Source organism: Brachionichthys hirsutus, chromosome 22 (genome assembly GCF_040956055.1).
Source record: "Brachionichthys hirsutus isolate HB-005 chromosome 22, CSIRO-AGI_Bhir_v1, whole genome shotgun sequence".
NCBI classification, from domain to species: Eukaryota; Metazoa; Chordata; class Actinopteri; order Lophiiformes; family Brachionichthyidae; genus Brachionichthys; species Brachionichthys hirsutus.
The window spans coordinates 1403512-1431471 of record NC_090918.1 but is presented as its reverse complement, the minus strand read 5'-3'; the positions used below and the strand labels follow the sequence as shown (position 1 = coordinate 1431471).

At 43.1% G+C, this 27960-nt stretch overlaps 3 protein-coding genes and 1 non-coding gene across 4 annotated transcripts in view; all 4 read right to left on the bottom strand.

Moving 5' to 3' along the window:
* Nucleotides 1-748, bottom strand: part of rassf3 (Ras association domain family member 3) — a 33251-nt gene extending 32503 nt beyond the window's left edge. Inside the window, exon 1 of the mRNA XM_068755389.1 lies at nt 217-748. Within this exon, the coding sequence (XP_068611490.1) occupies nt 217-748 (532 nt within the window). The remainder of the gene's footprint in view (nt 1-216) is intronic.
* An 894-nt stretch (nt 749-1642) lies between these two features.
* On the bottom strand, nt 1643-4763 carry LOC137910964 (uncharacterized). The gene is made up of 7 exons (XM_068755385.1): nt 4667-4763; nt 3420-3777; nt 3162-3287; nt 2988-3061; nt 2670-2831; nt 2484-2597; nt 1643-2399 (listed from the first exon to the last, which is right to left on the bottom strand). The coding sequence occupies exons 2-7, from the start codon at nt 3766-3768 to the stop codon at nt 2346-2348; spliced, it is 879 nt and encodes a 292-aa protein (XP_068611486.1). The 5' UTR covers nt 3769-3777; nt 4667-4763; the 3' UTR covers nt 1643-2345.
* Nucleotides 4764-8580: 3817 nt separating this feature from the next.
* The window catches only part of dgki (diacylglycerol kinase, iota), a 34585-nt gene continuing 15205 nt past the window's right edge, over nt 8581-27960 (bottom strand). The window contains 33 exon segments of the mRNA XM_068755012.1: nt 8581-8691; nt 8944-9043; nt 9280-9316; nt 9684-9804; nt 10140-10177; nt 10876-10901; nt 11307-11431; nt 11518-11558; nt 11713-11782; nt 12308-12352; nt 12586-12665; nt 13188-13288; nt 14393-14455; nt 15211-15323; nt 15988-16074; nt 16168-16279; nt 17016-17089; nt 17447-17509; nt 17914-17969; nt 18194-18272; nt 18626-18751; nt 19775-19888; nt 19974-20034; nt 20372-20454; nt 20579-20674; nt 21119-21193; nt 21512-21628; nt 22382-22450; nt 22536-22601; nt 22710-22766; nt 23208-23282; nt 25743-25838; nt 26194-26302. Of these exon segments, the coding sequence (XP_068611113.1) occupies nt 8581-8691; nt 8944-9043; nt 9280-9316; nt 9684-9804; nt 10140-10177; nt 10876-10901; nt 11307-11431; nt 11518-11558; nt 11713-11782; nt 12308-12352; nt 12586-12665; nt 13188-13288; nt 14393-14455; nt 15211-15323; nt 15988-16074; nt 16168-16279; nt 17016-17089; nt 17447-17509; nt 17914-17969; nt 18194-18272; nt 18626-18751; nt 19775-19888; nt 19974-20034; nt 20372-20454; nt 20579-20674; nt 21119-21193; nt 21512-21628; nt 22382-22450; nt 22536-22601; nt 22710-22766; nt 23208-23282; nt 25743-25838; nt 26194-26302 (2686 nt within the window).
* On the bottom strand, nt 16576-16661 carry trnay-gua (transfer RNA tyrosine (anticodon GUA)). Its single transcript is given in 2 exon segments — nt 16576-16611; nt 16625-16661. It is a non-coding gene; the product is annotated as a tRNA-Tyr (tRNA).

The window sequence follows — 27960 nt, the reverse complement described above, 5'->3', positions numbered from 1 at the left end:
TGTGCTGCATTCAGGGCCCTTCCTATTAGAGTACTGTCATTTACACACGAACTGCAATATATTCCCTCCACTGGTTTTTTTTTTTTTATTATTATTATTATTTAACCTCAATCCCAACGTGAGTGAGCACTAAAGCGCTTCTGCTACACCAACCCCAAAAACACACATTAGAGTTTATTTATGTCTAACATGTGACGCTTTTATCCACAGACTCACCTGCACAGGTGAGCCCTCGGTGCAGGATGTAATGGCAGCACGCGTCACACCAGGTGTTCTCGCCTCCCGGCTCGAAGGCGTGTCCCTCGCCGGACTCCTCTCTCACCCGGGGGTCCTTCTCTCCGGGGGTGAAGATGGTCCTCACGTCGGGGGGCCTGAAGCCCTTCTTCCTGCTGCGCGGTGGGGGCCCCCCGCCGGGCCCTTCCTCGGGCTCGTCGTCTCTCTTCTCTCGGCTCGGCGGGTTCGCCTCCGACCGTCCCCTCTCGCTCCACGCCGCCTCCAGGCTCTCCAGGCTGGCGGGCTGAGGAGACGCGTGCCGCCGCACGACCCGCACCGCCGCCGCCGCCGCCGCGCCCTTGTTGGCCTTGGAGACCCGCATCTTGGCGTTCGGCGGCGGCCAGGTGGCCTCCGGGGGCTCGTTGAGCGTGCCGGGGGACTTGTGGATGTGGAGAGCCCGCACAGCCAATTGAGAGTCATCCGCGACCGGGCCCCTGGGGGCGTATTTCCGACCCTGGTGCACAACGTTAAACATTACGCACGCTCTTCATACCTCCGTTCAAAGACAAATACCTGAACAGGTGACAGAGCTAGGTGGTGACGTCATTGTTGCGGCGGTCTGAGACGCAGCGGAACGGGTTGGGTCTCATTTCACCGGGAAACACCGGGCTGGATGAGACGTTCAGGAAAAGCGGACACTCCAAAGTCCGTTAAGAAAAACACTAATTAAAGATATTTTGTGGTTTTTGGAGAGCGTGGTCATTTTTGCTAACTTTATTTAATTATTATTCAATCAAAGACATTTGCCCTCTTTCATTCGGCTTACGTTACATCCATCACAAAAGAGTTTTTGGGTGGCCGGTTCGTTTCCTTTGTCGAATGACCCAGTGCGTTTCTTCCCGTAAACGGGATCTTATCAATTGAAATTAATTGAATTACTTACAAATATAAATTAACTTGATATGCTGACTTAATAGGAATTATAAAAGTGCTGTGGAATTAATAAAAAACTGTATTTCGGTAAATGTGGAATTTGCGGTCTTAGTTCTAGAAAAAAAACGCTAGCCAAACCAAATATAGAAAAACGACAAATCGAAGTATTTCTTGACTAGGAAGCATTTTCTTTGTGGAAAATCTCATTTAATTATCTAGATTAATTTAATAAATGGTTCTATTTTTCCTTCGGGAATGACTGCAAGCAAATATAAATTATGTTTTACTCCAAAACACAGAATTATTTCATCTCAAAATCAAAGTTCCATGAGGTTCGTTATATACATATTAAAAAAAACATTCATTCAGAAAGTCCTATATGAAAATGTAACATCACAGTGTGTCCTTTGACCACAGGAGGATGCTGCTCCACTTAAGATTCCTTACTAAATAGTTTTTATTAAGCGGAGAAGAATGACAAGGGAAGTGTTTATTTTTATAAAGCATTTAATTCCATTTTAGACGTGCACAGAGAAAACAGCCATCTTATGGGAAGACTCCACATATGCAACACGTCGTTGAAATATCTTTGCAGCTTACTTTTTAGTCATTTACTCAGATTCATACGACGAACATGAATTTAATGTCACGTGATTTTTCTCTACATTGAAATGCAGAAAGAAAAAAAAGGCCTGAGTAAAAACCAGAAACCAAAACATTTACTGGTTCAGAAGAAAAGTGCAGATTATCATTTGTCCTAAGGTACAGCGTAAATTTAGCTGATTTGAAATGTCACAATCACCCTGAATCCCAAGCAAAAACATTTAATTAAAAAAAAAGACAATTAAATGAAATGAATTTATCATCAGTCCTACAAACAATGTCCTTTTGGCTCAGGGTCTTTAAGACTTTGATATCAGAATACAATCACTTATGGATTAACTTGCATTAATATTTAACTCCGACACGTTTACGATCCATGTAAACTGAATGAGCATAAAACTTACTGAGTCCCTCTACACAACTTAAAGCACCTCGAACACTGATGGGACGACAGTCACGCACGTTTCAGGTGTGGCGACGGCGGGCAGCTAAAGCTCCGACCCACCGACCAACCCGAAGGACCCGGCTGGCAGCTCTCGTTCGGTTCCACTAAAACGGCTGCAGAGGGAACTTTCATACCGGAAAACCTCTTTTTGTCATTGCACTTCATCCTCATCATCATCATCATCATCCCTGGAAAAGGCTTGCTCCTGCAAAATAAAACATCGACATGAAAAGGATGCCCAAAACACCCGTTTCAGAAGGAGGACGTTAACAAAGTGCGTTTTGCGTACATATCCGCCTCGCCGCTGCGCCCAGGACGAATAATGAACCTGCAGAAATCTGGCTCCGTGGTCCAGCATCCGGCTCATCGGCAGAGTGTCCAGCGCCGACAGACGACTAGTGACCTGCCAGGAAGTCGTATTCAGTAAAGGAGGGCAAGCAGACGTTTAAGAGGACGCCAGCCCACCTGAACTCACCTCACAGGCCACGGCGATCTGGGTCTGGGTCGAGGCCTGCGGCCCCGGAGCGTTGGCTTCGGACGTCCCGAGGCCCATTCTCAACAGAAGGGTGCTTAAAACGGCTTCAAAGAAACTGTAGTTCCAAAAGAGCTCTTTAGCTATGCCGGCCTTCGCCAGCTCCTGGCGGAGACAAACGTGGAGAGTTCAGGGCTTTTTGCTTTTCCCCCATTTGGATAACAACCGGAGCAGATTAGAAGAATTTTAGACGGCTGATTAGACACATCAACCAAAAGGGAAGAAGACGGAGGGAAGTCTGCAGGAGTCTGCGATTCTTACCTCCTTATTCAGTTTGTCTCCGGCCCCCCTCAGCAGCAGAGCGATCACTTTGTCCACAGAACCCGGAGAACATTCTAAATACACAAAGAAATATGAACACAAAGTTGTTGCAAAAGGATCGACATACCTTCTCTAAAAAAAGAAAACGCCGACTGCGTGGCAAGATGAGCTCACCGTCTTTCGAATCCGACTGCATTTCCGGAGGAGTGAACGGGATTTCATCAGCGATCTCCGTCAGTTTACTCGCCACGTCCTCCAGTTCGTCGTCGTCGTCGTCTTCTCTGAAGGAATCTGAAGAATCTGCAACCATTAAAAAAGGACAGAAAATGTTCCTCTTTATTTATTTTAAATCAAATTGACATTAACATCTGTGTTTCTGAGGAGAGAGGTTTTCATGCAGGACAGCAGAGGAAGCTAGAAATGAACACTCGCCATCGTTGGAAGCGAGACACCGGCTCTGGACGCTGAACGTCGCAGGACGTGGGGGGGGCGCCGCCTTCTTCGCTCGAGGTTTGGCACGAGAGAAAAAGCGACACGGATCTTTCGCTCCAGGTTTCACGGACAGCAACTTGCGTCCCGTAGAACTCGCGTCAGCGCTCGGTGCAATCGGGCCGTCCTCCTTCATCCTTCTCCTCTTCGCGTAGGCCGTGATCAGTCGGAGCTCCAGCGTGTCCGCCATGCTGTCCGAGTCAGAGGTCGATTTGGGGTCACAGTCGCAGCCGGGGGCGAGGCTGTTGTGGTTGGAGGAAGAGTCACGGATCTCCGCGTGGCTGTGCGCCATGCTGGTTTACTGCAAGTTAAAAATCACAATAAAGAAATTCATTAAAAGACAATTCTTGAAGAGATGAAATTTAAACGGTTCAGAAACATTTAAGGCTTTTAATTTTGAGGATGATCATTTTCTTGTAATGACTTCCTGCTCCGAGGATGTTTGGGTACATTATTATCCTGTAAATTGGGTAATGGGAAAGACTGTTGTTCACAGATAGTATTAAAAAATATATTTATTAGTTTAAGCTCTTCTTCAAAGTATATAAGCTGAGAATGTAAACACATCTGGCCTCATTTTTTGTTTTATTGTGATTATAATCAGTGTTTGATGCGTTTGATACTTAAGACTCAAATGTTTCATTACTGATCGATGAATTTCAGAAGGAAAGCAAAAAGTCGAAACCATCATACATGGTTTCAAAATGAACGCACCATGGTGCGTTCATTTTGCACACCCTGATCGCTGTAAATAAACACCGCCCTCTGGTGGTGTCAGCGGGAAGTACCTGCGCCATGTCAGGAACGCATTTTCCTTTTTAAGTACTGACAACCAGCTCTGACTTACACCTTACACAAACACAACAATTAACGTTAACTGCACCACGGCATGTTTATGTAGTAAAAGACAACTTGAGCTTTGCTTGAAGTTTACTTCAGTATGTAAATTAGTTTCGGTTCGTCGTCTCAAAACAGAAGACTAACAATAATGACATTCATTTTCTGGTTCTCTAACCAGCAAAGCTCTACGTTTCGATAGTTCAATTCGGCTAATGTCAATTATGAGGCAAGGTGAACTTATTCAGAAACGCGAGATACGCATTTATACGATTCTATTATAATCGTATAAATGCGTATCTTGCGCAATCCACTATAATCATCGTAAATAAATAATTAAGTACAATACTTACGGTGAAGAAGACACCTTAAAAGAAACCATCCACTCAGGCTTAGTCTTTTGTTTAACCGTATGTTAAAAACTCTCCTAACTTCCTCCCAGCTGATTCCGTTGTATTTATATATTCACACTTCCGGGTAGACGTCCTACGTCATGACGCAGTCTCATTTTATAGTCTCACGTTAAACGAACGCTCTAAATTGAAAAGTAGTGACACGGCACAGCAAAAAAAAAAGGGATTTTAACTTAATAATAATGCGGTTACTGTGAATATAAAACATTTACAATCTCAGACACAGATTTCTTATGATCTCAAATGTATATGGATTTTATTCTTCATCAAACTAATAGTGCGAAAATGCATCAAAATGCGCAAAAACAACAACTGGGATTTTTCTTAAAGCGTGAAATTCCCCGGGTTACTTCAGGCTAGTACAAGATGTGTTGTGGGTTAATTAATTTTTTTCAGATGATGACATTACCCCGTTGAACATTTTGTGTCATTAGAATAAAGGAAACTTTATAGTAACTTCATGGATTTCCCACCGACAATCCAAAGAGGAAATAAGGTCAGAGGCAATGGTACAGCATCACAAATTCTTTTAACAAATTAATAAAATAAAAGGACAAACTTCAAGTAATTCCATCATCATCAGCAGCAGCAGCAGAAAAATAAGAAATACAAAAGCAAAATTAAAAAGTAACATATCCAATCTAAATAGGAAATAATGTCAAACTATAATAATTTAAACAACAAAAATGCCATATTTTATGCCACAGCCAGAAATGAATTCCAAGGAGGTAAGAAAGTGCCATGCATAGCCGTTGCAGATGAGACACAATTTAACAGACAACAAGTGTCATTCGGATTGGGCCACATCATAGGAAATACTTCGATAAAGATGTTCCTTAACACACATCTCACAGTCCCAGGAAGGTCTCAGTGTGGGACGCTGCCGTTGTAGAAGTCCTGCACGAGAAGCATCGGAGAACAAACGACACAGGAAAATCACACCTGGCAGGATCTACCTTAAGTCTAACTGAGAAAACTTCCTGATGTGAAGAAAAGCAGCGACGGCAGTGGAGGTTGTTTATGGCAAAAAAAAAAAAATTGCCTCATTTATAATTACCGGTAAGTAAATTGAAAGCCGTATCGAATTGTTTAAGTTCATTTATTATTTACGCTTGATCCAAAGAGGTTGTTTAAAAGTTCAATCCGGTGAATTAAATGCACACAAAGTAACAGAACAATCATGCACCCAACCAGCACTGAAGTAAAACTGCGTGCTAAATGGTCGACTGTGTCTGAAAACATGAATGTAAACGATTAAGAGAGAAATGAAAAAAAAAGAAAGACGTATTTTATTCATATTGCATTGATTATGGCTCAGATTATTCTTTTTTCTTCTTCTTGGATAAATGCTGCAAACACACCCGCATACATGCACCCTCAGGAATGTGTAACCCAACACACACACACTGTAGTTCTGTACACACTCTGCACAGCCCGCCAGAGCCTCAGCTTGTTGTACTGGTGTGCTTTCATGGATGCGGGTCCTTCGTCACACTGGCTGCAGGTGAGAAGCCTTGTCGGGTCAGACGTACCAGATACATGCTGCGCATGCTGTGTTTGTGTGACGGCGGATGGATAGTCAAAACCGACTGGCTGCATTAACCCCAGTGCTCAAGAATGGCTGCACAAGAACATCCAGGTGTTTTCTTTAATACTGATGCTTTCTAAATAACCTGGTTCACAGTGAAATGATGGATCAAATGTTGTTGTTGTTTTTTTGTTAATGACAAAAACGAGTTTGAAAGCGAGATTTTCTCAGAAAGGAAAATCATCAGCTGAATGTAAATCTTATGACAGTTTTTAATAGTGATTTCAATTTCAACTTTTTGGCCTGTCACGTGGAAGGTAAATTGATAAAATACCTAAAAACACAAATATGTTTCATTTACAAGCATAAAGCACCAAGAATACCAACAAATATTTAATTCTGAGAGACCAAAGGTTTCAGTGATATGACTGGGCAAACAGTTAGTTCCGCATCATGCTCGTCGTCTTTCGGCTTCCTGCCGTTTCGTATGGAGGTGCGTTAGTGTCACGTCAGACAAAAGAGAAGCACATCAGAGCCGAGAACAATATGCTTTTTCACGCTGTAACAAGAATGGTGAAGCTGTTGCGTTATAATGGATCGGAGAAAGAAAGTAGCCGACGTTGTGTTTTTAAGCATTCTGTGATGCATCTCATTGCTCGCTGGTTGCTGTTGTATTAACACTGTTTGTATTCCACAGCATGTAATCGTGTGTCTTTGAGCCCTTAAAAAGTAATTTGTCAGTGAAACAAATGACTCAGAGGAAGCTGCGATTAAAACCTAACAAATTAAAAGATGTGACTGAAGACCTGTTTCATGTAATAATAACTTTTTTTCCATTATATGTAACATTGAAAATTACATTATAAAAATAAAAATTAATCTTATTCAGAGAATTCTTCCGGGAGACCAACATTAAAACTACTTCTCTGTTTATCTATGAAAACAGACCACATCAGCGCATGACTGTATTCAAACTCCTGATGCCCACGAGTTCAACATTTGGCATTAAACTATAAAACAGGAGACTAATGAACGTGTGTTTTTTTTAAAGACAAAAAAATATAGAAAAACCTAAAGGTTGTTTTCAGATTCAGATTTCTTTTTGGATTTGTTCTAAACATGAACAGCGGTTCAGACATTCTATGATTATGATAGCATGTGATAAAGCAGTGGCTCCCAAATATTTTGGCTTGTGACGACATAAAACTAATCAATAATCACTGGAAGCAGCAGGTAGCAGACAGAACAGAATCGCATCGATGTCCCGAAAAGCTTAAGCTATCAAGTCTGTCGCAAGAAAACAAGGCAACGCGTTTAAAGATGGAGAAACATGCTGCAAAATATATATTTATATCCGTACGCGTCCCCGTGGCGTTTGAGATTTGTTTCAGCGTCATGCGAAGTATCAGATCATCAGACGACGCTGATAAAGACATGCAGCTGAGATGATGAGAACTCAGAGTCAATTTCTGTTTCTGCTGATGATAAACACAGGAATCCAAATGCAAAATGGTTGCCAGGTTGAAAAGCACTGTGCGCTAGCAAGTGTAGATTTAATTGTGTAAAAAAAAAAAAAACACACACACATATTTTCAAATGAACAAGTTTTCAGTTTGATCGCTGCTTTTTTTTAAATATATATATAATTGCTAACAAACCGGCGATAATACTACAGCCCGGAAAACGTGTGGCTGCTTCCGAATTTTCTTTTGTCACCTCTTCTTTACAACGTTCCTTTGCATGTGTACTTTATATATATATATATCAAGCTGAGCCAGTACTGTGGGACGCCGGATAAAACTTCATATCATTTTACTATTAAAGAAATCAGCTTGGGGGATTCACGAGACGCGACTCATGGGCGTTTGCTGAAAGAGATACGACACTGCATCGGTGCAATATCTTTGGCACGCAGGCTGAACATTGTGAGCCTTTAGTGGTTCCGCGTTACACTGATTATGTAACGCCTTCTTTCACAAAATAGAAACTGTGACCAAAAACAAACTCGTTTCCACGAGTTCTGCTCAACCACCTGTGAGATCCACGACGGCTGCTCAAAGTGCACTTGCATTCCCGAACTGGTAAATAGTCCTACAATCAGTCACTCAGTTGATCAAACCAAATAAATAGAACATGAATAAATAAATACGAATAAATAGTTGACCGCTGAGTTCGCCTCTGGTTCGTGTGCAGACGCCGGAGGTCAATCCGGACGGTTCGCTCACAGTTTCAGCTCGACTGCACGAGAGTCCAGAGAGGCAGAGAGTGTGTGTGTGTGAGTGTGTGTGGTTGTGTGTGTGTGTGTGTGTGTGTGTGTGGGGGGGGCTCAGACAGCCGTCTCCAAGTCTTCCTGGCTGACGGAAGATGCGTGATGTTGGGCGCTCAGATAGGTGGCGAGCTCAGAGTCTCCCTCCACTTGATCCGCTGGCGTCTTCCCCTGGTGGGCGGACACACACACACACACACACACACACACACACTCATTAAAATAACAGCGCTGTGTAACGTAATGAACTTTATTACTGTTTTTTGTCAATGAAATGTAAAAACAGCGAATTATGTAATTTACATTTCCCTGAACTCAAAACACAAATTCAAATGAATGACAAACTCTTACAAATAAATCAGTCCTGTAGATCATTGGCATGTCATGCTGCTTGTAATGTAGTGTGTGTGTGTGTGTGTTTACCTGGAAGTTGGTCTTCTCGAGCGACGCCCCGGCCTCTACCAATAATCGACACACGCCATGCTGCTTCTCTGAGGCTGCTTTGTGCAATGCGGTGTCTCCTCTGTTGAAGCGCACACACACACACACACACACAGAGACTTCCTGAATATCAGGTAAGGTGTAAGAACATGCAGAACGTGTCCCCATCTTAAATTAAGTGTGGGTTTAAAATCTAGTGGAGATTACTGGGCGCTGGCCGCTGGTGAGGGAGAATTGGTTTCCTTATAATTAACTTTCTACGTCAAACCCTTCAGAGACTCCTTTAGGATAAGCAAAATTTAAGAGTACCCAACATACTTCTCTCTGTCTGTCAAATCCAGAAGCACCTTAGAGCCTGAAGACAAAGAAACGGAGGAAACACCTCAGTATTATGTTGAGACACAATGACGACTGAAGAAAATACATTCCCTCGCAATAGAGCTTCACGCTCTGAAAAATGACGATGCATGACCAGCATTCCTGTTCTTATTGCCACTATTGTCAAAACTATGTATCCACATTACCCACAATGCAACTCAGCTGCCAGTTTTCAACACTTTGCAGACTTGAGTTGTGAGGAGGATGTGCGAGCAATGTAGCTTTGAGCTGATAACCTCTGACGAGATACGGGAGCCGTTCCCTTCTGATGGTGCACACACACACACACACACACACACACACACACCACCTTGAGGATAATTTCCCATCATGCACGTCCTCACCCTGTTGGAGTATGTACCCGACCAGGTCCGTGTGTCCGTTCTGCGCAGCTATATGCAAAGCTGAACACCCTCCAGAGTCTCTGACCAACAAGCTGGCGCCTCGACGCACGCATTCTGTCAGCTGCAGACACCGTCAGGCACAGAAGACAGGATTACTAAAAAAAAAAGGGAAATACAGAGGCCTCCTCCGAGGCTTCAAATGTTTTTTTTGTTCAAACTTCCTCCCAGTAAAGTTCTCATGCTCCACAGCCCTTTGAGAGGTTTAAGGAACTGACTTAAATCGTTCTTCCCTCTTCAATAACTGGTTAAAAAAAAAAAGAACGAGCCGAATCTCTGTAAATATGCTGGGATGGCGATTTAAACGACTCTGTGCTTGGTGGAGTCTTTATAAATCCCAGAGGAGCACAGCAGATACAAACTGGTCAAACTGGTTTTAATTACAGGTTGCATTTTTACCGTAGAGAGATCCCCGGTGCTGGCGGCCGTTAGCAGAGCTGTAACCACAAACGGAAAGTTTTACAGTAAATCCGAGTGTCTGTAAATGCATCGCCGTTCTTGTCCTACAGAGACGACGGCGTGCAGCGCGAAGGTACGTTAGGGTTATTTTTATGTAGTAGAATAGCTTTGATATTTCTGCAACTATCTTTAAAACATTTTAAAAAATACGTCAACAGTGACCTCAAAGAAACTAGAAACTGTTTTGCCAAATCATTTCAGTATGAATAAATTATATACATCTGCAAGGTAAAAAGCAAGCAGAAATTCAAAATATTTTCATATTAAAGCCACAAAAAACATTGATTTAGTCTTCGTGCCTCTTCCATGAGTCACATTTTGTTTCACAAATAAATTCACACACATTTGAATATTAGATATTTTAAATTCATAACCAGTTAGTCCAATGAACTATGAGAAGATAATGTTCAGAGACATTAAATCCATCTATGTTTGGTAAAGCAAATACAACTGTTCTAAAAGCGTCCAGAGGAATTACTCAAACATTTCTGGACATGATGACTAAAGAGGCTGAACCCACGGTTACAATAAAGCGAAACAATAAAGCACTTCTGTATCTTTATCAATAAAAGCGAAAAGGTTGCCGCTCTGAAAATGATGCTGCACGTCTAGGTTAAAGCTGCAAACGCTTCGGTACACTTTCTCCAGGTGTGTTTTGTGTGTGTGTGTGCGCTACCTTGTTCCTCAGGTGTCAGAGGAGTTCTGCAAGAATGACGTACAGATGGAATTAATTACGTATTAAATGTATTGCATTAAGTAGTACTGGAGGAAAAAGAAAAGCTTGTCCGTACAATGAAACGCTTGTAACCTAAGACGTACGATAAAACAACACGCTTTCATTAATTCAGTCACAGTGTCCAGAGTGACTTTAAATATATTCTTTTCAAATTATGATTCATTTATTGATATAGAACAGAGAGAAAACATCCAACCCAATGGAACCAGTTTCCTCTATTACATCTCTATTTTGATAATTCATTGATACCTGTAGATATAATGAAACACAAAAGTAGTTTCATGTATAAAGGTTTGGTGAAATCGCTTTCATGGGGGGCGTTTTATTTGTATTTATTTCGTTATGAATAAATGTCCACATCTGCTGCGTACCCAGCAGAAGGCTCAACCACCAGATCGGGCATCCCCGCGGACGCTCCCTGGCCCACCGCTGGTCCCTCGTGGTCCAGGATAAACGCCTCCTCCTGACAAATCTCCGTCACAAAGTGGAGGTGCTCCTACAAGCGCGCAGGACAGAGGTGTGAAACACGCGAGTTGATTCGAGGCATCGCTCCGGCCGTGTTTGCGCCGAGGTCACGCTTACCTGAGCTTTGTCAATGCGATAGAAGCGGTCAGCGGATGTGGCTGCAGAGCAGAGACAGGCTTGTCAGAAGGAAACGCGCCACACATTGATGGAAAACCGCCACCAATTCATTTTCTCTAACTGATCAAGATTTGATTTTTGTTGAAGCAACATCTTTGTCTTTTTTTTCTGTGTGTCAGCGTTTAATTGACTCACAATCCAAGAAGCTCCAGTTGGGAGAGAGTCTACCGGTTGAACCGGTCCTGGGGACGCCTCTGTTTTCATCCTGGAGGCAAAGATTGTCTCTGAACTTAACGATAAAATGAATTGTTTCTTTAACAGCAGTTGAATAATTCATAGTAAGGTGGAGACTGTCGGGACAGCGAGGCAGCGTCTTGTTTCGGACTGAAGAAGACAGTCCGGGTCGCCTGCTTCCTTAATCATCCCAAATTAATTAGATTGGATTATTTTATAGTTAATACAGTGTGAAAGGGAGGACTAAACTCAACTCATCATTTTGTTTATCGTAGCTCGTGTGTTTTTGAGGTTGTTTTTTTATCATTTTAAATGATGTAGTACCAAAACCACTTGTTACTATTGTATAATTGTCCAAATGCTTTAATTTATTTTTTTTCTACTAATTTTTCAAAAACAAGATTCAGAAAAAATAAAATAAATAAATAAATTCTATCATATTGCTTTTTTGGCAGTATAAAAGGTCAGCTTTAAAGATTTTGAATCTGCAGCAAAATACTTCTAAAGCCCTTAAAAATAAATCTGAACTAAACTTGAACACCCAAAAGCCTGATACCTGATAATGCACTCTGTGGCCAGTAGATGGCGCCTGGTGTAAATCCTAGCAAGCACAGCAGACAGGTTAAAGGTTAACAGACATCAAAAACGACAACATTTAGGTTCGTTTGGTGAGAAAACGTTTCTCTTAAAGAACATTCCCAGTGTCTTCTCATCCAGCTATAAATAATGTGTGTGGCTGACGCTGCAAACATCATAAAATAATGAGGAAGAAATCAAAGGAGGCACAAAGACAGAAGAAGAAAAAGATAATGGAATTATGAGAGGAACGCTGACCTCTTGCAATCGGTCAATGTAGAGTCTGCAGGTCTCCAGGTCACAGTCGCCCCTCACCACCACAATGCCGACAGGGATGGCTGGAGCCCAAAAACACACATTTAATGAATCAATTCAGTCAAACCTGATTTCTTTGGCATTGATGGAAACTTGTTTGTAGCAGAAAAACATTTCAATAATAATAATTGGCCTTAGATCGTGCTTTTCTATGAGAAACTCAAACTCACAATGCTATGAGTTGTAGTTTCTCATTCCCTCCACATTGGTGGTGGTGGAGCTACTATTGTCTCTATTGCTCTCCTGATCACCACCGACATTCACACAGGCAATGTGCAATGTGGCCCAAGGACACAACAACAGTGAACATATGACGACCCGCTCTACCACCTGCGCCACCGTGGCCTCATATATATTTCATCACCATATAAGGTTGTGTGCTAACAATCTACCTGATATATCATGCTTGGCACAATGACAACTGGAGGAGACAACAGACGCAGACATTGGAGCAAAGCCTGTTTTCGAGAGCCTGTGTTGTTCTTTTCTTTGCATTGAAAATCGATAACGATGAGGTTTATACATTTCTGATATCACAAACGTACATATATCTCGTAGACGCTCCTTGTCGTACTGCAGGCGGTCGTATTCCCGAAGGCTGATCCGGTTGACTCGAAGACGTAGACGATCGGGAACCGCGTGAGGACTGGAAAGTAAACACACACACACACACACACACACACACACAAGTGCATATACGTGCACATTCGCAATTCAGTTATGTCCAAACATTCAGGAATAAGGACATATGTGCATCCATTCACGCACATCACAAAGCAAATCTCTAATGATGTCATCGCGTACAATGCCTCCTCAATCGACTTTAAAGCATTTTAGCATACCGATCATGAAAGTTACCGCATAAAGTTTTAGAAGTTTAGAAGACATCAGAAAGATGGTAGAAAAAAAGACTACAGTGAGAAAACGCAGTTCACACAGCGGCTGCTGCTAAAGTTAGCCTCCACCCAGCCTTAACTCAAACTCCTACCTGTAAAGGAAGAGGACAAATTAAAGTACCTCACATTAACGTCATGTTTGTGCTTCGTAATCACAGGTGGGGCGAAGCATTCTTTTGTTTTGGGGGGGGGCATGGACATCAGGAGAGAGCAGAGGGGTGGTGCAGGAATAACAAGAGCACAGGCCATAGTAAGGTTGGCGGTAAAGGGACTACAGCAGCAGAAACATCATGAAGAAGAGGGAAGGCTTCAGCTCGCTTCCGCACGGTCCCCCACGCTCGTCTCACACGCACACACACAAAACGCAACACACAAACATTCAACAGGATACCACTCAACTTAGGTTCGACCAATAGGAACAATTTGTTTGATGCTGCAAATAGCAGCAACTCCTGTATATAGTTAGTATTACTATATATTTAAAACGTCTTCATTCTAATGAACCTTTGCTGGTTCCAGCTTCTGAAACGTGGGAATCGAAAGAACATTTGTCTCATGATTGATGAAATGCGACCTACTCGTTTGATAAAAGAGCAGATAGAGAAACAATATGAAGGAGGGACACGCAGGATAATGAAACCTGCTTAAAACGTAAACGTAAAATCAAAAATCAATACAAATGATGTTAAATGTCAGTTGCATGCTAAAAAAAAACCATGTTCACTTATTGTTGAGCTCAATTGATCACGTCTTATCAAATACTGGTCGAACCGGCGATGAAGCAGCCGCAGCAGCACAAACTCATTCAGTCACACGGACGAACAGCGACAGCGACACGGGGCTGAGGTACTTACACAGAGAAGGAGTCTGGGGGAGCAGAGAGGCGGCGCAGATCAGCTGCACACACCTTCTGAATACTACCGCCGTAAAACACGCAATCACACCGGAGAGAGGAGGAGGGGAACGGGGGCGACGGAAGAAAGGGAGGGACGAGAAGAGGAGGACAGGGGAGGGGAGGGGGGGGGGGGGAGATAAGGTGGGGAAAGGGGACGAGAGAGACAAGAGAGGGAGGCAGGAGAGGAATGTGAGTAAGAGAGGAGGGGAGGCAGTGATGAGGAGGACAATGGAAATAAGAAAGGACAAAAAAAAGGAGTTGAAAAGAGGGGAGGAAGGAAACAAAAGAAAATAATCAAAAGGATTAAATACATGTTTTGGCAAAAGGAAGAAAAGGAACAGGAGGAGGGATAGGAGGAGGAGAAAAGCCCAGAGGTAAGTAGACAAACATCGACAGCACAGAGTAACAGAGCAGTACATAGTACATACTACGGCAGTACTTCTCCTCGACTACTGCACGCCTAGTGCGCCTCGTATTAGACACAGGTGGAAATAGACCCACATGTAAACACAAGCATATACAAGAATGATTAGTGCTACGGTGGGGGGGGGGGGGGGGTTAGTCGCCACAACAACCCCCCCCCCCCCCCCGCTGCGTTGTTTTAGCAACATGCATTAACAACATGGCATCGACCGTGGCTGCAGAGAGACGTGGGACAGTGAGAGGAGTGAAAGTCGACGGCCACTAAAACAAATAGCATGACTCACTCAATGCGTGTGTGTGCGTGTGCGTGCGTGTGCGTGTGTGTGTGTGCGCGTGTGTGTGCGTGAGACGCACTCATTGAGCAGGGGCACAGAGGTGCGTCTCTTGCTCTTCTGGACCATGTTGGCCTGGTTTCGAAGGCTGATGCGTAGCGTGGTGGGAGCGAGTCGGCACGGCTCGCCGTCCACCTGCAAGAGGCGCCGCAACACGAGAGGAGGATGGTCAAAGGTCGAGTCCATCGACAAGTCGATGCAACACATGTTCGGTTGTTTTGAGACTTGAGCCATTTTCTGCAGAAACATCTGGGACGTCCTTCTGCTATCAATATTCTACTAAGAATTTTTTAGATGTTCTTCTTTTTTTTTTTTTTTACATTTGAATATTATTACTTACTTGAAACGGACTTCTCTGAGACAAATGGACCGGAGTTTATTTCTAGCTCTGAATCCTTCACAGAATAAATCCTCCGGAACAACACGTTGAAATATGGGCTTCTCTGGGAGTTAAATATTTATGAACCTACTTCATCATACATCAACATGAATGATGGGCAGACACACTTTAAGTGTGACACACTGTAATATTCATCAACGCATTAGCGCTCATGCTTAATATTTCAGAGTGTGTGGTCTAAACCTTTCTCTGCTCGATGACTCTTGCGTACAAACCATTAAAAAACCTTTTATGTCTTTGGGAATTCTTACGTTTTATGTGTGTGTTTGTCTGTTAAGTGTTCATTATGCCTGATTTCATGCTCATTTTGCTCTTCTGCTGCAGAAAAAAATAATACTTTCCATCTTATTGCTGCAGTAGATTCACTGGCTGGTGGGATGCTGGTGCGTTTGTGCTCACCTGAACAGGTACGGTCTTGAAGGTAGTGAGGACAACTTCTCTGCACTGGTGCAACCTCTCTCCGTGACCACCGACCTGTAGCGCAGCCTGGTGGACAAAGCCAAAAAGTGCCGCCTGGTCATTGACTCCACCCCCCACCCAAGGAAGGAGCGAGTTCTACTTCATCCTTCATTCTCTCACCAGCGAGGCCATGGTGAAGCCAATGACTTCAATGCAGCCGTCGTCATGGCGCTGCGGTTCAAAGTCCCGGTGGTCGCCTGTGTTTCCCCACGGCATGGTGCCAGCACAGTACCTGCACGCAGACACAGAACATTAAATAAAAATAAAAGCACCAAATTTAACACAGTTAATCATCCATCTGTCCATTTTCTTCTAGATGAGATCACGATCAGCTGGAGCTTATACCAGTTTTGCTACAGGGGAGAGGCAGGGCACACCCCGAATGCGTCGCCAGCACAAGGGCACTCGCGCATACCTACGGACAATTGTGGAGGTGGGAGGAAACGTGAGAAAACACAAACTCCGCACAGATTTAATCACCGGGTACCTTCTTGCTGACAACACTCACCACTAAACCACAAAATGTGCTCCTTCGAGCCGGATTTGAACCAGCGACCTAAGGATTTCAGCTGACCCTCTACAGTCCTCCGCTCTACCAACTGAGCTATCGAAGGAGAGCTGCTGCTCGCTAAGAAAATCAGAAAAATATTCTGACACTGCGTGGGATGATTATTTTTTTGACTCAGGGGAATCTAAAACCTTACAGAGACGTCCTGCTGCTGCTTTTAGGAAGGTTTTACTCATTATTCATGCCACAGTTGGAGTTTGTAAAATATCGTCGTCGATGCAGAAACTACTGAATCCCTTCCCAAACAAGCGCGACTCTTTATTTCATAAACCTTGTTATGCGTACGATTACAAATTTCTCCGGTTGATTGAGAAGATCCGATTTGCGTCTTAAACGTTAGTTTTGCCTTTCTTTGTTTGCATTTCTTTTCCAAAGAACAAACATGCAAGGAGAAACTTACCTGGGAATGTTTAGAAACACAATGCATTGAAACTTCAGCTCCTGGATCTTAGGCGTTAAATCTGTGCCATCACACTGAGAAACAGACACAAAGAGAGAGAGAGAGAGACATTTGAACTTGTGGACTGGAGCAGTGGCTCAAGAAAAGGTGATGAACAATAATGTGTTTTCTAGACTTTGCAGGACTAAACAAGTGGCTTCCACAACTTTTCCTTGCTTTTTACACGTTAGATTCAACGTCACTCTCAGTTTCAGGCAAAGGATGTGAAGAAATTAATGTGGGTTAGATGAAAGGATAAAATCGCTTTTTACAAGGAACAATCTTCTTCGTTGGTAATACGAGAACAACGATAACTGTGACGAGGGTTCAACGTCAGCGCCGACATGTTGACACGGAAAACCGATACGGAGAAAGAGAGAGCTGACACTCACCACCACTCTGACGTGCTTGGACAAATCTCTGGAGCTTCTCTGGAGGAAATCTGAGAATGCGGCCTGCAAAGCGTGCACACACACACACACACACACACACACGAGGAACGCTCAATCCAACACAATTGCAGTTCATTAAATCTCCCTCATTAAAAAGAGACAGCTCCCCTGCATGCCTCCCCTCCAGCTCTCACCATCCATTTATTCGCACATCTTTCTTCTGCCGTTTGCTTAAAGTTACATTTAAGATTTTAATTAAGCTGTTTGCAAATGGAAAACTACATTTGAATGATTTGAAACAACTACATTCAGAACGCTTCAAATGGGAATTAGTGCTATAATTATTACATTTAAAGATGAAAACGTCTTAAGCTCCTCCTGGTAATTTGCTAAGTTTCCCTTCGTCGCTCTTCTAGTTCTGAAAATGTTTGGGCTGCATGAATATGGAATAAGTCAAGGACACTCACGCCTGCGTAGAACATCTTGTTGCGGAAGCGGCTGTTAAACTTCTCTGGGTTGGCCTCTGGAAAGACAAGATGGGAGAGGAAGAGAGAAAAGAAGAGAATACATGAAATATGATGCAAAGCTACTGGAAAATCAAGAAAAACAACATGGGGGTCGTTTTTAAGTTCTACTTTATTCTGCTTGTTGTTTGTGAAGCCATTAGTGGCAAAGTGGAGGACTTACTGCAATAGAGAATAAACAAAGTTGCTGCAGGGTGAAATGTAAACGATAGAATTCACCAACCTCTGGACTCGTGGAACTCCAGGGTGACGTGAGCATCGAAGCCGAGGCTGAAGTAGTTGTTGAACACATTCAGAGGCAACTGAGGAGACAGGAAATAAATGTAAATCTACAATTTATTCACATGTTGCAGAGGAACTATTAAATGTTGGAGTGGATCCAGATAAAGGGGATTAACTGCATTCTTTAAAACATGACTCACATTTTTAATTTTCATGTTTTCAAAGTCGTATAAATGTTTGTATAGATTTTCCTTTTCCTTTTCTTCATTTCCTAAATCTAGTTCTCCTCATGGGAAACATGCTCTGTCCGTGTTGCATGGCTGACGTTTCAGTCGCAGACCAAAACACACAGCGTTTCGCTTTCGCTTCATTTAAAGGGGCTGATGAGCGTTGGTGAAAGCAAAAAAAAGCCTGCTGCAAAGTGACTTCTGACCTTCTGCGTTCCCTCCTCCGGCTGTGCGGCGCTCTGCTCCACCAGGAGGTTCCACCTGTCCAGCTGCACCACCGACCCGTCCTCCACGTGACACAGGACTTTGGACACAGGCTCATCTGTGTATCCCTGCAGAGAAACGCTTTCCGTTACAGACCATGTCATAAGCCATGACAGAAGTTGTGAGGATGTATTATGTGGTTTCATTTACATTACTAACATTGCCGAGAAACACATACAGTATGTCAAGAGGAAGATTCTTGATGCTTCAGCACGTCACCTTATTTTAGTAACAAAGTGCTTCAGAAACATAAAGTCGGTGCATCATGTATTTTTACAGCCTTGCCTGCCGACCTCGCTCCTTTTATAAATGCAGAAAGCAGATTTCGCCTTCAGTCTGCGATTCTGGTCACATCTGTGTGATTCAAATAGTGCCGCCGCCGTTGGTTGATTTCATTATCAGTAATGTGTTGATTTTTTTATACGACTACAATATTTTTAGTCATGTCTACAAAGTGTCACAAAGTAACGTTAGAATTTCCCAGTCTGTCTCCTGGACGCCTCCCTGAGGAGGTGTTCCGGGCTTAAACCACGCTGGAGAGAAGATGTCTCTCGGCTGGCCTGGGAACGCCCCGGGATCCCCCTGGAAAGAGCTGGCGGAAGTGTCTGGGGAGGAGGAAGTCTGGAAATCCTTGCTGAGACTGTTGCCTCCGCGACCCGGCACCGGATAAGCGGTGGAGGACAGACGGATGGATGGATGGTGAACCCGTAAGTCACATTCTTATAGCTGTCACTGAGGTAATTACAGGATTTATTAAACTACAAGTCAATATTTGACCATATTTTGAATACATGCACTAATTTGATATTTACCTGCATATTTATATGGTATTTTCACCATTCTTAAATATAAAATGTTATGGTTCTTTTACTGTAATAATGTATCTAAAAAATTCCTTCATGAAGTTCCTGTATTGCTGTTTTATTTTTCCTAGCCGTGCGTTAATGCCAGTCCCCTCCACGTCTGCCTATCTTCGTGGATCCTCATTGTGGATAAGCGGCATGCCCAAGCGAAACAGGAAAAGCGAAATAAAAATGACAGGGGAGGAGAAACCGTCCTGCTGTTCTCAGAAGTCAAGGCCAGGAACTCACCCCGCCCCAGTTGAGCGTCCTGGCGAGGTCGTTTCCTGTTCCCAGAGGAAGAACAGCGACCGGAGGCTGGGGGTTCATCTGTAGCTCGTCTAGCGTGGACAAGATCCACCCAACCTATAGAGAGACACGCACAGAAAGAAAATAACCTGCAGAGATCGACAAATTATACAAAGGGCTCACAGCGGAACAGAGAGCTTACCGTCCCGTCACCTCCGCAGGCGAGGATCCTCAGATTTGGCACTTTCCGATATAACTCCAACCTGACAAAGAAATCAAAGCAGAACACTTGTAAAATAAGAAGCTTTCTTCAGCAGAAAGATCAGCTGATCAACACTGAGTGGGTGCAATTAGTCCAAATTATGTATGAAGAGGATAATGGGTGGTGACAATACAGCATTACCTCCTGGGATGCTGAATCACAAATTAAATACAGTATTATGACTAAACTGGCAATCTCAAAAGAAGGAAAGAAACATGTTTCATTTTACTGCCTTTTAGGTAAAAACCAAAAACCTCAGAAATGTCTGATTGGTTTTAACCCCAGGAGTTAAAGAGGATGACTTCTAATAAACGCTGATCAACATGCAGGATACTCACGCCTCTCTCAGGCCTCCCTGCGACAGGTCAAAAACCTGTCGAGGGTTCAGTATCCACATGAACATCTGTAGCACCTTGGCACCCTACAGAGACAGAAAGATCATTTAGTGGATACTATAAATATTTTTTTTTAAAACATCCTCACAGGTTTTTCTCAAATTAGGTCTTCTTACCGACCTTTAGTGTACGCTGTGCAGGTTTACTGACCTGGTTGCCCCCGCTCTTGGGATTGACAAAAACTAGAATGGGCTTCATGAGAGGGGAGGGGAGAGGCTTCAAGATGAACGGGCGCCATTTAGACTCCTACAGAAAGGAGGGATAAGGAAAGACAAAGCAAGATGTACAGTTCATATATCCTCAGACAAAAAAAAAAGTAAAAGGGAAATACCTTTTCAACTTCTTAGATAAGTTGAAACAGAAAGATAAAACGACACCAATAACAGCAATAATGATCCGACTATGATCAATAGGCGGCGGCAATCACAGTAAATTAGAAAGTTACAAATCAATCCAATAACGAGATAATACTAAATACAGATATTATTCCCACACAAGAAACTAATAAATCAAATCATCATAAAAGCTATTATTAATGCCACCAATGAGATTCTACACTTTATCCATGGATAATGGCTGCGATGCTTTGATCAATTACGCCATGACATCATCCTACCGCACAACCAAGTCTGATCTGGATTCATTTACCCCGTGACACAGGCCAGTATTCTCTGCCATAGCGCTACTTACATCCAGTCCCTTCTTACTTGTCCTTCTTTTAAAAGACGTCCGTTTTTTCCTCCTGGCGGAGTTCTTTAGAGAGCTCTGGGGTACGAAACACACGCAGAGGCCAGTGGTTAGTTCACTGTCATCGCGTCCCTGTGACGGTAATTAAAAGTCCAATGGAGCATGTGATGAGGAGAGAGAGTGTGTGTGTGTGTGTGTGTGAGATGAAGACACAAACCCAGAATCCCCCCCCAGGACAGATCAGGCATGTGTCAGCTCACATCAAATCACATGCACAGAGCTTTGAAGCAGGGCTCCTTTAGAGTTTTAAATTTAGATCCAACAGTCGTTTCTTATTACTGTCACAAGCTAAAGAACTCTGTCATCCAGTGTGTGTGTGTGTGTGTGTGTGTGTACCTGTGGTTTCCTGACTTTAATGATCCAGGAGGGTGGTACTATGACTCCGGCGTGAGCCCCCAGTGAGCACGGCTCCTCAATCTGATGCAGCATGAAACACGTCACCTTATTGTGGAACTGCAACAACAAAAAAATGCTCCTTGTTTCTGTTGATCACATTCGTTCAACGTAAATAAACAGAACCTAAGTTTAGGCAGAAGTAGAAGTTCTCATTGTACATACATAACACCATTGAAATTAAACACTGAATACATACTGAAGCAAAAGCTGATTTTTATTCACTGAATGTAGTGATGAAGATTATTATTAAGATGTGCTTAATTTCTAAGGATGGTAAATAACAATGTCAGATTTTGTTGAAATGATTAATGCTTTGAAAGTGGACAAAAACTTGTTATCCCATAGATAATATAGAAATAGTGAAATAAATATAAATAAAAAGGCTGAAAAAAGTCTTTGCTATTGGGGGAAGGAAAACAAAGTTCTATATCCAGCCTTGTCTCTGGATCAAGTCCAAACCTCCCACTCTGTTACTCAGTAATCCGTCAAGCAGAAAAAAAAAAAAGCCCGATCTGACAATGTTGATCGAGACAGTTTAACATACTATCAGTGTGATTTTGTTGTGCCATTAGTAACAACAATATCACACACACACACACACACGTGTTTGAAACCTCCTGTGTGAACTCCACTCGTTTGGTTGCAGTGACTCATGGGAAATCGTGCTGAGGTGATGAACAGCTCTACTACAAACACTCTGAAATGAGCATTGTCTTGCTCACCGCGTTTTGGATCGTGCTCATTGGTTGAATGCATTTAATCTCACGAAACAGCCTATAGGGTGACTGGTTCAGAGGATGGAGGACTTACTGCCTGTTTACACCAGGAACAACTGATGGCAATGATTTCTTTACTGTGGAAGAACTTCTGCTGGAAACTCTGCAGAAACAGAAATTAGACTGATGAACAATAAACCTGTCAAATATATCTGTGTGTGTGTGTGTGTGTGTGTGCGCGCGCTTACCTTTCCACATTGTTTACATTTGCCCTCCTGTCTTCGTCTGTGAACCCAGTGATGTCTCAACATGTTCTGCTATCAGAGAGAGAGATATTCCACTCACACAGAGAAAACAGGATGTTTGGGAAATATTCCGAGATGTATGAAGCCAGAGATTTATTTACGCACACAAGCACTTACGTCTCTGAGGCACCGGGACCCGCCCTCTCTGAAGGTCGGCTTACATCGGAAGTTGATCTACAGAGAGGGAAAATGTAAAAAAGCAAATAAACAATACTGTGTATTATTTTGTAATTGTGATCTCCTGGGTTTGTTTCTTTGTTTTTTGGCAAGATGCATTTTACAATAAAGTTGTTGTTCTTGACATTTTGTGTGTAGGCAGAGATTTAATTACACAATAGAGAGTAAACCTGGGATTCTGGGTAAATATGTTTCCGTTTATAACTAAAACCAGTAAGAACAGTATAAAAAATTAGGTTTCAGTTCTCACAAATATTTAGCCTTATATAAAATTCTTCATAAATCGGCATTTACAGGTTTTAGCTGTCCTCATCATGAGGAGAACAGCGTCATTATATCCTGTACAATTCTAGTATTACCCAGCATGCAACTGTCCAACATGAGACACCCACATAACTCTCAGATGAACAGCATGCAGGTTTTATGTGCGTCTCAGACCTTTTCTAGTTGCTCTATGCAGCCTGTGTGCACAACGATCTTGCAGGCAGCACATTTCTTCCTGGGAGCCGACTTCTTAAAGGAGGAAACAGACACACGACACAGAGGGAGGTGAGATACAGAATGCACCCAGATGCTCCACACACACACACACATAAAAAGGGACACAGACACACAAAGATGTGTTCAAGGCGCTCAAACATTTCACTTGACACTTCGCTCATCGTCAGCCGTTACGACGACACTCCAGGCAGGTAAAAGCAGCACCTTGACATTTTATAGTTTCAGTCATTTTTATAGCTCTGACAAAAAAAAAAGGATAGAATAAGAGAAGAAAGGCATTTTGATGGGATGCACCTCTGACAGTATTCAACAATCCATATGCAGATACATTGATCTGAGCAAAGGAGGCATCGTAGCCGCCTGCGTTTGTTGCTTGGCTGCTTAAATATTCATCAGAATGTTTCAACATTGTCTTTGAATCCTACTGGATGAAATTCATGGGTCTTCATAAAAAAACCATCAGCATATTGAGTCTGAGCTCAGATTACAGGCCTTTTGTCTGAATTCACCCAAAGTCTGCAATTTTGCACTTTCCTGCAGGTCTGTGGGTATGATTCTTTGTACAAAAACTTGTTATCCTGTATACTCAGAAAATAAAAAATGATGTCTTTGATTCACTTTCATTTGATTCACGGCGGGTTATCCAGACATCAAACTCTAAACTTTGATTGGTTCTTGTCAGACCGATGCTTACCGGTACATCAAGTTTCATGAATATCAGGGACGTTTCTCTGCAAGTCCTGCTAACGGTCAGAGCAATCGAGCCAAAATGATTTCCTCTGGCAGAGCTAATTGTGTTAGTATTAAATGTGCTAGCTGTCAACAACAGTGACGTCTGCGGGGTCAGGTAGTGCAGTTCAGTCCTGTCCTCGGGTTCAATTTCTGCTCTTTGCCCACTGCCACATGACTACCCGCTTTCTCTATTGCCCCATTTCCTGTCACTCATGTTTAGCTGTCTCATTTAAAGGCAATTTATTCAATATTTTGATGAGTATTTTTCATAATTTTCTCATGAACAATCAAACTTTATTTAGAGTTTAACTTTATTTCAGGTTTCCCTTCATAAAATTAAGTCTTTTACGAAGGGAAAACGGATGGGAACAATAAAGGTTGTGTGAGAGGAAGGTAACTTAATAAAACTCAGAGACAACCCCAGATATTTATCCAATGTGATTGGAAAAAAAAAAAAGCAAACATTCAAGATGCCAAAATGCTTTTTTTGCCTTCAATGAATCGCATTGTCCCGCTTTAACGTCACATAAACTAGTCGCTATGTCAGCTGACAGGAGTGGGAAGCGATTCACGACACGCACACACGCACCTACGCACACACACACACCCAAAAACAAAAAGCCCTCCTGAATATCTCATTAGCTGGCAGATCCGAATGTTCTCGTGGTGCAAATGTCACACCACAAAACCTTCCTTTGTTGAGAAGCATGTGACACTGAGAAGGTTCGAGGCTCATTTCGGAGATGCGCTAATAAAATGCAGGGGGATTATTGAAACGGCGTCAATGGAGGCACTTTTAGCACAATAGGTGCATTGTAGATGTGATAATACTTTGTTACCACGGGTGAGTTTATTACTTTGACATGATTAAACCACTGAAGTGTCCAGTTGGGATCTTTTTCCCTCCTCAATCATCTCGAGGCCCTTCAGATTTATTCTGATAACTCTTTCTAGGTTGGTTGAATTATAACGACAGTGAAATGCAGCACATTGTTGGATCAGAAATAGCTAAATCTAATATTGAAAATAGATAAAAGATATATAATAAACAGACATCAAGTACTTTTACTACGATATTTTGCTGATAATAATTTTACACTTTGACTAATAGATACTGATAATGATCAGAGGAGCAGAACTTAATGATCTGCACAGAAGAAAAGATTCTACTGATGAAACTTCCTGTTTCTGTTCGTCGTGTGACCCTCACCTGACAGGTGAATCTACCTGCAAACTACTGAGAGAACTCCTAGGCTCCTATAACGTGGATCTTCCGTGTTGTTCAGGCTGCCAGGGCTTTCTTTGTTTGATGACTGAGATTAAATAGGCCGTATCTGACAGAGCACAGGTCGTTCTTATTTGTGTCAACCAAGCAATCTGCGGTTCCACTGAGGTCAGGTTGTCCCTTTAAGAAGCCAAAAGCACGCCGCACTGATGGAATACTTCATTAAACATGAAAGGCAAAGATTACAGGGAATTTGTTTGTACGTGTACACTGTAAACTGTAATTACATACCATCAGTGCAAATATTATCGTCAGTATTAAAGGTTACTTGCCAGCTCACCATACTTAATACCAGTAATTTAAACAACCAGTTCTGCTGTATTCAAATGTGTATTTTTCTGCAGCTTTGTAGACATAATTCATCTGAATGTGTGTATACGTGTATCCCTCTTTAAAAAATAATGCTGATTTAAGACTAGAAGCTTGCAATGAACACACACACACACACTACTCACCGCAGTCTTTAATAGGCAGGTGTCTTCTCCGAGGTAACACAGCTCTCCTGAACAGCTCGTCTCCATCCACAGATGATCCCCGTTCCCTGCGTTCTCCTGCAGGGACGTAACGAAGCGCACATTATCCCGGTTGACCTCTTAGTCAAAATCATTAATCTTGCAGCCGTACGCGCATAAAAAGCAGCTCCACAGTGCAAGTGGTCAACACGTGTGTCAAGCACATAATGGTCTCTGCCGAGGAAGCGGGGTCATTTGGCCGTGCGTGCTAATCTAAGACGCCGCTGGGAACGCGGCAGGAGCTGCAGATTCAAGCGAAGCGACATAAAGACACCTGCAAACACGATGGCGAGACAATCCAAACGTCATCAGGTGGCTCAGACAGACAGGCAGGCTTGTGCCACACTCTTATTCGTTGCATTATACAGCACATATATGTGTGTGACTGTCTGACCGTCCAGTCCACGAAGGTTTGCAGGTCCTTGTTGGGCCCGTTGGATGCGGGAGGGAGGGAGAGCTGAGGCGGCCCGAGGTGCTGGAGGCCGGAGCGGGAGATGGCCTTCCTGAAGGTGACATGGAAACAAAGAAAATGGGAAGAATCAGTGCCGGCGTCCTTTTTGAGTGAACGTGAAACAGCGGAATCTCACAGAGGAGCGACAATTCAGTATTATTCAGGGCCCCGATTCATTATTCATGTCGTGAGAGCACATCTGATCGGGTTCGGCTGGAGATTGAGGCGACGTGGTGACAGCTTGGAGGAGGGATTGCCAGCAGCACTTTGGGGTGACGAGAGAGAGAGGGAGAGAGGGAGAGAGGGAGAGAGAGAGACGGATACCGATCCGTTCTGTCAGAAAATGAGTCAGCAGTCCTCAATCTCTCCGCTTGTCTCCCTGTCCGTCGTCTATTTTCGGTTATCTATGAGCTCGTATATTCCTCTACGCTTTGAATTCTTCACCTCCATTCTCTCCATCGCAGAGCCGACCATTGTATCGGTTAATAACACACATACTGTACATAGTTAATGCACAATCACCGTGTCAATGCTATTTGGGGGGGGGGAGCGGTGTGAATTTGCATAACTCAGAACTGCATCCCTTGGCTGGTGTAAAAGGAGCTGGAGGACACGCTTGTCACTTTTTCCCGCATGTCTTTCCAACCTTTGATGTTTGACTCTCGCTGGTTTGAGGCTCCGATCTGTTTGATTTGAATCTGCAGCGACTGGAGAATGAAATGAGCTTTTAGCGCCACGGACTCTTTATCGCAGGAGGTGCTTCATCTATTTTTGATGAGTTGATCTATTGGCATCATCAAAAAAAAAGCCTCGTTGTGTGAGCCCAAGAATCCATTAGCATGCGTAACCCGGGGCGATGGACTACTTGCCTGCAGTGTGTGCTATCGGTAGGTGTGACACGTAATACTTTGGATTTTGACTCATGCTAAGTATTGTCTAATTATCATTATTTCAAAATCACATAAATGAGTGAAATGTTGTTGTTTTTTTTCTCAACATCATGCCTTCATCACCACTGTGGGTGCATTCTGAGTTTAAGCCAGTGTGTGTGTGCGTGTGTGTGTGTGTGTGTGTGTGTGTGTGTGGAAAAGGTTGCACAGATCATCTGAACCCACTGTTGAAAGTTTCATTGGCCGGAGTCCACTTACACACACATACGCCCACACACTGTAACATAAAGACACTGACACACACACACACACACACACACACACACACACACACACACATGCTCTCACGACTGAGGATATAAATAGCATTGTGTGGGTGACAGCATTACTAATGCAGGCACATATAGTGACTAAGCATATGTCAGATAGAAAAGGTAACCCCCCCCCCCCCCCGCGCACACACACACACACACACACTAATAATGAATGCGTGCATGTATGTAGGTCCTTTCGAACCATCATGCTCTGTTTGTAGTTTCACTTCGGCAACAATCGTTCTTCATGACACTTAATAGATAAACGTGCGTCTGTCCATCCATTTTCTGTAACCTCAGCTTATCCTGGCCAAGGTCGAACACCCACTGAAGCCTGTCCCAGCCCAGTGTGTGTGTGTGTGTGTGTGTGTGTGTCACTCTCTCATTTTGAGGTCATAGGTCATCAGCATATTTGAGTGAGTCCTAATCTACTAAAAGCAGGCAGGATCACAGGCATTAAGGCACACACACACACACAAACTTTAACACAAAACGGCAGTGTGTGT

Excerpts from the sequence above, each read along its gene's own strand:
- LOC137910964 (XM_068755385.1), bottom strand. The coding sequence starts at position 3,768 with ATGGCGCACAGCCACGCGGAGATCCGTGACTCTTCCTCCAACCACAAC. Across the intron at positions 3,288-3,419 it reads GTGTCTCGCTTCCAACGATG|ATTCTTCAGATTCCTTCAGA; the intron begins GCGAGTGTTCAT and ends TAATGGTTGCAG. Across the intron at positions 3,062-3,161 it reads GCAGTCGGATTCGAAAGACG|AATGTTCTCCGGGTTCTGTG; the intron begins GTGAGCTCATCT and ends TTGTGTATTTAG.